The sequence below is a fragment of the Ammospiza caudacuta genome, chromosome Z (genome assembly GCF_027887145.1).
Source record: "Ammospiza caudacuta isolate bAmmCau1 chromosome Z, bAmmCau1.pri, whole genome shotgun sequence".
Taxonomy (NCBI): Eukaryota; Metazoa; Chordata; class Aves; order Passeriformes; family Passerellidae; genus Ammospiza; species Ammospiza caudacuta.
Window position 1 is genome coordinate 18,590,589 of NC_080632.1, and position 12,158 is coordinate 18,602,746.

At 37.3% G+C, this 12,158-nt stretch overlaps 1 protein-coding gene across 2 annotated transcripts in view; it reads left to right on the top strand.

Moving 5' to 3' along the window:
- Positions 1 to 11,854, top strand: part of TEK (TEK receptor tyrosine kinase) — a 38,194-nt gene extending 26,340 nt beyond the window's left edge. The window contains exons 12-23 of one of the 2 annotated variants that reach the window (XM_058823227.1): positions 424 to 717; positions 1,969 to 2,268; positions 2,767 to 2,924; positions 4,101 to 4,311; positions 5,252 to 5,362; positions 5,699 to 5,889; positions 6,314 to 6,427; positions 7,310 to 7,380; positions 7,960 to 8,000; positions 9,097 to 9,193; positions 9,659 to 9,758; positions 9,900 to 11,854. In XM_058823227.1, coding sequence (XP_058679210.1) covers positions 424 to 717; positions 1,969 to 2,268; positions 2,767 to 2,924; positions 4,101 to 4,311; positions 5,252 to 5,362; positions 5,699 to 5,889; positions 6,314 to 6,427; positions 7,310 to 7,380; positions 7,960 to 8,000; positions 9,097 to 9,193; positions 9,659 to 9,758; positions 9,900 to 9,974 — 1,763 coding nt within the window. In that variant the 3' untranslated portion in view covers positions 9,975 to 11,854. The remainder of the gene's footprint in view (positions 1 to 423; positions 718 to 1,968; positions 2,269 to 2,766; positions 2,925 to 4,100; positions 4,312 to 5,251; positions 5,363 to 5,698; positions 5,890 to 6,313; positions 6,428 to 7,309; positions 7,381 to 7,959; positions 8,001 to 9,096; positions 9,194 to 9,658; positions 9,759 to 9,899) is intronic. The other variant, XM_058823228.1, reaches the window with a different exon arrangement.
- The last annotated feature ends 304 nt before the right edge of the window (positions 11,855 to 12,158 follow it).

A 12,158-nucleotide genomic window follows, 5' to 3' on the forward strand; every position in this document is an offset into this window, starting at 1 on the left:
TCCTCCTAGTGTTAGATCAATTTACTTTAAAACTGAAGATGTTTAACAAGCTGGACAGTTTTTAGTTAATTTAGGACAGATCCCAAACTAAACAAACTGAATACAGACATACAGAATAAATGAGGATTGCACCAGGACCTATCTAGCATGACAACAACTGTTGGCTTCTCACATCTAAAAAGTGCATCTGCAACACCAGCTCATTGAAGATGCCATTTTATTGGCACATCATCTGTTGCTAAGATACTGTGGGACTATCAACACCTCTTAGATGTAACTTCAGCCAAATTATGTGGGATGGCTGAGAGAATTACCCTATGTCACCCCAAACTGGGGCAAGTGGTTGGGAATAACTGTACCCCTACTTTAGCTTAGATACCAGACATGAAATGTTGTTCCCTGTTTCACTGTGGCTTTTCCAAGGTCTTCCTCCACCAGAAGGTATCACTCTCTTTCCAAAAAGTATGACATCACTGAATTTATCATGGCATCCCTTAACACTGAGGACAGAGGATGATATTCGTGTTGAAGTGGAAAGGAAGAGCGTCAATGACAACGGTGACGAGAGCAGTGTTATTACTCAAGTGCCAGGAAATATGTCCACCTTGATCATTAAAGATCTTGAGCCTAGACAGCAATACATGTGCAGGGTACGGGTGAACACCAGGTCCCAAGGAGAATGGAGCAACTATCTATATGCATGGACTTTCAGTGACAGTAAGTGCTGATTCACATCCTTCTGTTTAATTCTTCATGTTACCCACCGAGATCAGACTAATTGTCACTTGATGACTACATTAAATGTAATCCTTTATTTTGGTAACGCTTAGTTCCTCATGATCACTTACGGTTGTTATTGCTATAATTTGGAAAGCTCAGCATCCAAAAGAATTCTTCTGCCGGAAATTGTCAGGAACTACTAATGTGGGTTTCTTTTAAATGGAGAAAAACAAGCTTGAGAATCCACATGTTCGTTTCAGTGCGACTAATGCTTCTGACACAAGTAGCATTTTTTCCTCCTCAGAATGATGAGCCATCAGAGTTCACTACTCCAAGCTCTTTTGTTACTCAATTCGGCTATGACCATACAGAAATAGTCAGCACTTAAAGAAGAGAAGATACAATGCAAGGTAAAACCCCTGTGAGCAAAGAGTAGTTAAGTGTGCTACACTGAAGACCGCCCTTGAACTCCCTGAGTGTGAGCACTGTGCTTTCACAACACCACAACAAACGCCCTATCTGAATGAAGTACCATCTGAACAGCTGTCCATCTGAATGGCAGAGAGGTGACACTGCCCTTACCACACACTGGAAAGGTGGGCTTCTTCCTCCTTAAAGGTCATGTAAGGAGGCCCTCACTGAAATCCTACATGTGTTAGTGGAAGTATAAATGGCTGTCATGGGACTCTCCATTTCCCTGAGCTCTGACACCAAACTGCACAACGAACCACATAAGGGTACTGTTTTCCAGGAGAAGGTACTTAGCTTAATATTCATGGTTGCATCTGCAAGTGTAGCACTCACCCCTGCTGGTGGTTTTCTGATTAGATTTTTGGAAGTGTTGGTATCAATTTCCTTTCTTTCTAACAGCCTGACAGGTAATTGCTCTCTGAAGCAGTGAAAGTACAGGACATGGGAATTACAAGGGAATGATGATACAGTAGAGAAGGATATTAATTCTTTTTGCATTAATCTGAAAGGAAATATGGTGTGCTTGCATACAGCTCAGAGGATGTGTATCTTCATCCAAGAGAGTATGTTGAATGCCACTCCAACCTCTGCTGGAAGTATGGAATACTGCTACAAGGATGACAGCACATCATAAAATTATTGCATTCAGTTACCATAGCTCATCAACAAATTGTGCTTTGAACAGCAAAAACATTGAGGAAAATGTTTTGTTCTCTGTGGAAAGGAGAAAGAGGTGGATGTACACACCAATGCCTTGTGTGTTTTGTTTGTTCTCAGGAATACCTCCTGCACCGAACAACATCAGGTTTTCTAACACCACAGACACATCCTCAGTCATCTCTTGGACAGCTGCTGAGGGTCATTCCATCTCCTCCATCATCATCAGCTACAAAATTTATGGCAAGGCTGGGTACAACCACGTTGACATTATCATAAAGAACACAAGCATTACTCAATATCAGCTCAAGGGCCTCGAGCCAGACACTGTGTACCAGGTTCAGATTAATGCTCAGAACAACATTGGCTTGAGCAACCCGAACACATCATTTGAACTGAGGACCCTTCCAGAAACAAAAGGTTAGTTAATCCACTGCACTGGATTTGCACAAACCAGGACTGGTTGTATAAACTAGTTAGCTAAGACATTATCATAATACTAATGTTTTAATCTGAGTTTTCTTTTGCTATTAATTCTGACACACAACACAGCACCACCAAAATTTAATTCTTATTTCACTGCATGGTATTGATGAAGTGACAACATGCATCGTTTCTCTATATCCACTAAAAAGGGCCCAGTGACTCAAAAAATGAAGAGCTGCATACAGCAAGATCATTAGATCACTGAATGTGGCCTCATCTCTGCTCTGACTGAATTAAATAGAATATTTAGGTGCTTGTACACCTGGAATTCAGAGCATTCAATGTTTCTGACATTTTTGGAAAACAACAGGATGTATCCTTAGCTTTTTAAACAGTTTAGAAGAGAGGAGTATTCAATTATACATGGCTAATGCATTGCTAAATTCAGAATAAGCTGAAAATGATGATGAATTTTTTGTCCTTCCTCAACAGCTCCATATGAATCAAAAGGAGGCAAAATGCTGCTTATTGCTATCCTTGGATCTGCAGGGATGACCTGTGTAACAATTCTCCTGGCCTTTCTCATCATGCTGCAGCTAAAGCGAGCTAACTTCCAGCGTCGAATGGCTCAGGCTTTCCAAAATGTAGTGGTGGGTTTCCAGCTTTCCTGTGTCAGTTTGGTTATTTACTTTAGCTCATCTTTTCCTGTGTTTTCTTCCAATTTCTTTTTCCTGGCTTTCCCAAACACTGTTTTCTCTTTGTTGTAAAGCTTCTCTACTGACTAGTGACCTCAAAGCTAAAGCTAATAGGGCACAAGTTGCAGGCTAGGAGGTAGAAAACTTGACTTGAAAAAATATTTGCAGACCATTTGCTGTGCTCCCTCTTCTGCCTTGTCACACTTGTGTATAACAAGTACCAAGCCAGAAAGAATAGAGGAGCCTGTTCTGCCTCTATGAAATCATGCCTGATTTTGAAAACTACCGAATATTTAATGCTGCTTTTGAGCATCAGCAGCTGCTGATACATGCTCATCCATTTTCAACCTAGGGACAGTACACCAGGGATCTATCAATGGCAACATCACAGTTTGGGCTGTGAGGAAATTGCTGAAGATTTTAACATCACAAGGAGATATCTTTCTATAGACACATATTTCTTTGTATCCTGCCGCAGTCTCTAAATCACTCTGCTTTCTGCTGCTTTTCTCTGCCTCCAGAGGGGAACCTTTGGAGCAGAATGAAGCTGGCCCAAAGAGCTCCTTCATATCTAATTAGATTTTTTCAGAAACCTCACCCAATTCTATGATCAGACTACAGGCCACACAGAATACTTTGTCTCCTAGTCCTAAAACTTTTCCCACAGCAGTATTTCATGAGAATGTGTAACTGAAGAGGAGATGTCTCCTTAAGCATAGAGGAAGATAATTTCCTCTCTCTTTTTATTTTCTTGCTTCTTCTTGCATCACCTTTCCTGCTCAGCCTGACCAGCACAAGATTTAATTAAAACCTAATATGAGATTAAGCTTAAACCTGAAACTTATAACTGGTTTTGAGATCAGTTTCATCGCATTATTTTTGCCCATGTCCTTCATCTTCAAAATTATTATAAACTGTTCAGGAGGCCCAGATCTAAAAGGATCAGTTTAGAAGCCTGATTAATTTTGTGGATCTGGGCAGAACTGCTTGTTGCAGGTAAAGTAGATGAGATGGATTGAGGTGTGTGTGTGTGTGGAGATGAGTGAGCACAGGCATTTTGGAAATGCAATCAGGGCATTGCTCAGTGAAGTAGAAATCACAGTTAATGTCATTTTCTTAATTCCATTGCAGAGGGAAGAGCCAGCTCTGCAGTTTAACTCAGGTACTCTCACTCTGAGTAGGAAAGCCAAAAACAGTCCAGATCCTGCTATTTATCCAGTTCTTGAATGGAATGACATAAAATTTCAAGATGTGATTGGGGAAGGTAATTTTGGGCAAGTCCTGAAAGCACGCATTAAGAAAGATGGCTTACGCATGGATGCTGCAATAAAAAGGATGAAAGGTAGTAAAAACCAGGGATTCTGTGACTAAAGAGATTTCTTGATTGTGTATTTCAAATGTTTCTCTGTCATACAAAATGCTTAGCAGCCCTCTTTTAAAGCTAAAATAAATATTCAAAGTTGCTAATTAAATTGTATCAGGTGTCACTAGGCCAAGATTTGTCAACAGCTGTATTTCTGACGGGTAAAGTTGGTTTCCATTTCTACTCAGTGGTTGATATGATTAACCATCATGTATTTTTCAATTCATGGACCAGTATGAGCTTCACATGAGTTCATCTGCAAGGCAAGGTGCATTGGATAGACAGGAGCAGAGAGCATGTCTTGGGGCACAGCATTAGTTCACCTTGTTCACTATAGCTGTTCAGAGACAACTGCATCTAAGCATCTATATATGTACATACCACGGGCATCATTAAGTTTCTTTTTCTTCACTGGGCATGACATCTACATTCCAGACAGAGCTACAATGTGTACAATACTGCAAGAATGTACCTGTTTTATTGTAATTCTCGGGTCATTATCTAGGCAAATTGAAAAACACTTTTAAGTGTGATGATTAATTTAAAAATAGCCAATGTCTGCATACTGGCAGAAATAATCAACGGCACACATATGGAAGTATTTTTAAGCAGCTCCTTTTAATATTATCTGCTACAACATTTTACACTCTCAAGTAAGAAGGATAGTGGTAGGGTGTGTTAAGATACTTCCTTTCTCTGCAGTAGCTTCTACGGACACTTGTTCCTCACAATTTTTTCTTCTGATTGAAAAATCCTATTTTTTTTTCTGTAAATACTAATGTACCTTACAGTTTTTCTCTTTCTACTGGAGTTGAAAAAGTAATAACCCAAGCAATGTGGAGTCCTCATAATTAAAAAAATGCATTGTTATAAACTCAGTTACAACTAAAATGTAAATGTGTGCTTTTTTGATTTTCAGAGTATGCCTCAAAAGATGATCACAGAGATTTTGCTGGAGAACTTGAAGTTCTTTGTAAACTTGGTCATCATCCCAACATCATCAATCTTTTGGGAGCATGTGAGCATAGGGGTAAGATGCTGTTGAATGCATGTACTTTAAAAATTAATTTTAAAAAACCCTCTCACAATATAGCCCACACAGTCCAGAGAAACACTAGCAGGCCTCTGTGCAACTTTTGTTAAAAAGTCAGATAAACTTGTGTTTAGATCTACAAGCCCACATTAATACTCCAGAAATTATGTTCAACACTAGCTCAAAATTCTCCTTTACTCCTAGAAATTAGCCTGTTTGACATTTCACTCCAGTGTTTATTTTCTTTTTTCACTCAAGGTAGTGTAAATTGCCCAAGACTATTACTGACCATCTCTTACTTTGTGATATGCTCATCATCTGATGTTTTGTTAGGATATCTTTACCTTGCTATTGAATATGCTCCCCATGGAAATTTACTGGACTTCCTTCGGAAAAGCAGAGTACTAGAGACAGACCCAGCATTTGCTATTGCCAATAGTACTGCATCTACACTTTCCTCTCAGCAACTTCTGCATTTTGCAGCAGATGTTGCCAGAGGGATGGACTACTTGAGCCAGAAACAGGTCAGTCTTCAACTCTCTACCCACTGAAAGCATGGAAAATAGTTTTCCAGGGAATATGCCCTTTAATTACATTAATTTTTAATTTTAGCTTCTATAGCACACACTGAATGAGATTTATTTTGTTGTCTCTATTTAAACTTATCAAATACATCATGGGGAATCATGGGAGAGGCATTCAAACTTAAAACAACATGGTAGTTAACAGCTTTCATTTTCAGATAAAGTTTAAATGTTCTTGGTAGTGACATACTAAACCAATTTCTTTATGTTCTTATTCCAAAGGGCTGAAATTTTCAATATAGCAGTAAATTAATACATGTAAAACTCAATTATACTGATTCCCTTATTTTATTACATTATTACATTATTATAATTATTATTACAATTACTATTAGTGTTATCATTATCATCATCATTATTTTAGTTTATTCATCGAGATTTGGCAGCAAGAAACATCTTGGTTGGAGAAAATTATGTTGCAAAAATAGCTGACTTTGGCTTATCAAGAGGTCAGGAAGTTTACGTTAAGAAGACCATGGTAAGGATCAACATAAATTGATACAATCTGTTTTCTTAATTTTGCTTTCTTATTTCTTAATATGTGTTTCCATATGAAGAAAAATGCAAATTTATGGGTATTACAGAACCAATTTTTAAAATTGTATTAATTGCCATGTAAAATATGAATACTTATTAATATACACATAAATACATCTACTTGTAAATAAATCCTATACCATGTCTATAATATAAAATGTAATTTAAAATTATTCATATGAATATGAATGACAGTAAAATAGATGAGTCAAGCTGGTCTAATTCTATTGAACAAGGCCAAAATTAGCAAGAAGGTAACCAGACGTACATCAGGATGTGTCCAGAACTAGTGCTTGGAAGATCTAAAAGAAGATATGTAATAAGCATGATGTAGCTAAAGACCAGAAATAGCACTGTGTTGTCAAGGCAACACAATGGTCAGAGGCATCGTCTGAGGTATTATTTACATTTCACCTTGATGCTGATTGGATAATTCTTTTATTAACTTTCATGTGAACTGTTCCTTTGGGAAGCAAATCATATAATCATAGGATCATGGAATGATTTGTTTGGAAAGGTACCTTCAACACCATCTAGTTCCAACCCCACCTTTCACTACGCTAGGTTACTCAGAGCCCCATTCAACTTGGCCTTGAACAATCCCACATCCACAGCTTCTCTGGGAAACCTGTTTCAGTGTCTCACCACTCTTACAATAATTTCTTCTGTAAAACAGCTCAATTTAGTAAGTTTATTTACTTGATAAAGTTTACTTGCATAAAGTCAGTTTTCACTAAGGCAACACAGAATGATTGTTGGCATATAAACTGCAATATTGCTATACCAGCAAGTGAAAAATAAACTTTCATTAAATAATTTCTAGGGACGGCTTCCAGTGCGATGGATGGCAATTGAATCTTTGAATTACAGTGTTTACACCACAAATAGTGATGTGTAAGTATGTGGTCAAGTGGCATTTAAAAAAAAAATATTTTTCCATATGAAGGAAAGGTTGGTAACTAGCATGAGACATCCACTCTTAACTCAAAATACTCAGTAGTAATGTCATCATAAGTAAGCAATGGAAACAAAAAATAAAACCCATAACAAAAAAGTTACTTTTATTTCTTCCTCAGAGTGTGATCAAGTTCTGTGTTCACAAACTACTTGGATGTGCCCTGCTACTTCAGCTGTACTTCTTATTCAAAATTTGAGACCTGATGAATATTTGGAAAATCCAGAAGAAATTTGTATTTTATTTAGGAAACTAGAAATTGTATTTGGAAAAGAAATTCTGTAATTTCAGTATTTGCTGAAAGCTCACAATCTGATAAATGTCTTTGGTTGACTCAGAGTGAATTAATTCTGCCAATTTTCCTGTTTTCTGATTCTACAAGCCCTATCATTATACAAAACTTTATAAAAAATACAGAAAAACATCACACTTCCCTGTGTTCCCTGAACACTAGCAAAACTACCTACCATTTAAAAATATTAATTCTTATGGCACTTCATAATATCCCTCTGTTGCAGGTGGTCATATGGTGTCCTCTTATGGGAAATTGTTAGTTTAGGTAAGTATCTGTATTTTGTACTGCACAAATAAACAATCTGCACCAAGGCAGCTCTATTCACTCAGTCTTTTAAAAAATATTGCTTCACAATAGATTTATATTTTATTTCTGTTTTATTCTCCTACATTTTATTTAGGTTCAGTATGCTTGGAAATGCAATTGTCAAATTTTCAGTCCAGGTACCATTTTAAATAAGAAAGAATCATAATGACCATGTTTTCATTACACTGTAAAATCCAGGCCATACCTAAATATAAATTCAAGGATATCATATGATATATAGCCTTAGTACAACATGTTTTGAGTTTGGTGGGTGACTTTTCCTCAGCTTTCCTGCATTTCAAATCAAGACTTATATTTTAATCATATTGCAGGGTGGGGAAGTAATCACCTCCTACTCCAAATATTCATGAAGAAAAATTTTGAACATTAACCTTCAAATAAAATTTAGAGTTCATTTCTGCAGATACCTCTACCCATCATGACTGTGATACAGCCTTGCACCACTCAAAATCATTGTGCTACACCTCTGTGGTGATTTGCCCTGGAGATGTGCCCATGGTCTGCTGGCCACGAGAGGCTACTGACTGAGGTGCACATTGCCAACTGGACTTTGAATTTCTGATTTGTTCCTGGCTTTCCTTACTAAATGGGTTTGCACTAGATATGGATGCAGTGTGGAAAATTAAGTCTAAGCAACCAAATACCTACAGAAATGGGCAAAACCAGCTGACAGTAAGAGCTCCATGAGTCCATACCAGATCTTATTATGATACTAATGAAGGAATGACTTGCCCAGTGACATCAATGCCATTGAAAAAATATTTTGAATACTATCAGATCCTGGCCCTCAGACTTGCAGAGAAAATTAGTCTAGCCACACAGATGAGAAAATTGACACTAAATTTTTCTTTTCTCCTCCATATTGTGCATCAAGCAGTAAGGAAGCATTACAATAAAAATGTAGATGCATAATACCTCCTAATTTTGGATTAATTTAGCTGTTACTATGTTAGTCATTTCAATTTCTACTACGAAATTAAACTTTTTTTTAAATTAAAAACTGCTTACATTTATGACAATGGTTAAACTTTAGGTGGAACACCATATTGTGGAATGACATGTGCAGAATTATACGAAAAACTCCCTCAAGGGTACCGACTGGAAAAACCTCTCAACTGTGATGATGAAGTGTGAGTATTGCCTCACAAAAAAAACCAGAAAAGAAATAGAATAACAGAAACCTTAGATATAGAAGATAGAAGATTTCTACAAGAAACTGGCAAACAATTTTTTTTACTGGAAAATTTAAAAACTACATTAAAAATTTAAAAAGTGCACAAAACATAAAAACTGCATTAAAAAATTTACAAGTGCATAAGTCCTTTTCTATACTTTCTCAGGCTCTCTGTTCCAGCCAGTTATCCTGTTCTTTACACAAAATACCAGGGTTTTAGCTCAAAGAGAGCTTTTTGATTACTCCAGAGTAAAAGAAAGTTCTTTTGTGACAGCAACCAACTATGGAAAATGTAACTTCAGCTATGTAGAAATCCGTTTCCCTCTGAAAAGTGGAATGTGCACAATCTTTAAATTATCAAGTATTTGTAACTTTAACCTATGTATCTAAACCATCAAATGCTGGTGTTGGATTTTTAAAGGTATGACCTAATGAGGCAGTGCTGGAAAGAAAAACCATATGAAAGACCATCATTTGCTCAGATACTGGTGTCACTGAACAGGATGTTAGAAGACAGGAAGGTAAGAATAAAACTCTATTTTATGTAAATATATATACTTAAAATGATATAAATAATTAGGCTATGCATAATTTCAATATTATTTAGGGTTCTTGAGGTAATGCACCTCGCATCACATCTTCTCTGCTTATTTCCTTTCCAGACCTATGTGAATACTACGTTATATGAGAAATTTACTTATGCAGGCATTGATTGCTCCGCTGAAGAAGCTGCCTAAGATAGAAAAAAAATCTTCGCTCATCATTGATGCATTACAGAAAACTAAAATTCAATCTGCTGGAGTCCAAAATGTGATGTGCTGTGTAGAACTGTGTATAGCTCTAACTATATATAATTCATGTTTTACCACAGTTATGCATGTGTATATCACACAGTGATATACATCTCTGCCTTCACAGGCTGTAGAAGTGTATATATTGTCCAAAACAGGTATAGACTAAATAATGAAATCTGTTGTTTCATTCACAGGGTTTTCTTTTTTCGTAGATATATGTAGATATAATGTCTACATGCATATTGTAATGCATTAGCTATTGACATCTTAGAGGGTTTTTTATATTTTCCAAGAGCTACTCATAACAAAGTGGTAACTTATTGCAGTATTCTATATACATTTCATTGTGTTTGAAACAAAAATGCTGGGCAGCTGCAGTGCAACAACGGAAGTTGTAATCCAGTGTGCTCAACAAGGATAATTAAGACAGACTCCTGTTTGAATGTAAAAGTCAGCTAGTAGAAGTAATCTAGTCAAAAGCTCTGTTGACACTCGTAAGATAAAAGGCATGCTATTGTTCTTTCATTGCCTAGCATGACTATCAGTTTTTGCCCATATGCCAAGTATACATATATTTTGAAGTGTTTAATGTTATCAGAGGCAGCCATACAGCAATATTCATGAAGCATAGTGTTGAGGAGCATACTACATATTGTAAAACACATTTTTACAACTCGCCTGGATATACATGAGACTTACTCAATTTGTATTTCATTTAATAATTTCAATGCATAATTATAAATTACTACCTGTTATATACAAGCAGGGCTTACTTACTTTTGTTTGTATTACCCTTTCATTCTGTCTGTAGTGTGGTATGGCCTCTTACAAAATACTCAAATGCTTCAAAACAGTGGTATTTGTCCTGCCAGAAAGGTCCCAATCCTTAGGTAAGAAAAATAGCGGCAGGCTTGGTTTGAACTTCTGGTGTCAAGCCAAGAACAAGGGTTTTGGTGGATTTACCCTACCCAAATTTCACATATTAGCCAACTTCATGTTTTGCACATATGTCCCCCTCTTGCCCTTGAATTACCAGCTCACAACTGTCCATCAGACCGCAATGATGTCCCAGGTGGGTGCAACAGGTCATGCCCTCAGACTTGGAGAAAGATGCTTGAGAGAGTGCAAGATTTCTCCTTGTGATTCTTTGTGGATGGGTATGTGATTGGTTACAAGGTGGGGGTATCACAGCAGAGTATGGAGAAACATTAATGACACACCAGACTGACTCAAATAGAATATTCCCTATTAAAAGGAAATAAGCCAACAAACAAGGGTGCTGAGATGACTTGAGTGGCCTTGAGATAGGCAGAACTTGCACTGTAAACCAGGTGCTAGATGTAAACTAGGAGTTTATTGTTGGGGATTAAAATAAGTTTACTTATAGAATATTAAAGACTATCTGTGTAGGTTTAAGTTTAATTGTAACTTGCTTTCACCTTAGAATGAGAGGGCCCTGCTCAAAACTTAACATAGGCGAACTTTAAATGAACTCATCATAATGGCTAAGCAGGGGAGAAAACAGAGAAAGACTGGTTATCTTCAGGTAAGGGCTGAGACCCTGGAGGGTCCCAAGACTGCCCCAAGCCGGAATATAAGAGCAGTTAATGGCACACAAACCTCGCGGAGAATCCAATGAGGTGTCAGAAGACCCCAGACCATAAATCACCATAGGACTAAGAGGCTCATGCAGGGCACGTGACAAGTGCGTGAAGGTCGGGTGCACAGACTGTAAGGGTATAAAGGCCCAGGGATTTCTTTGGTCAGGGTCCCTCTCTGGTGGCACCCAGCTCAAACTGAAATAAACCAACTCTGCCTTAGAACCCAGGGTCTGATCTCTTCTTTCAAGTTTACACAGAGCAAACAGATTTACTGGACCAAAGCACAGCTCCAAGAAAAAAATAAAGAAACAAATTCCACCACATTTTTCAAAAGAGACTACTTAGCCAGAGGTTTTTGAAGCATGGGCATTGCAATTTGAAGTACATTCTTCCCAATCAGTGAGATGACTAAGAATGTACCTCCAAAGGTGTTTTCTAGACTTCCAGGCAAATGTGGCTAAAACCATCTGCTGGAAATGCTTCAATTTCTGTACAGAATTTTTCAGAGGTACAAAGAGGTTCTCAT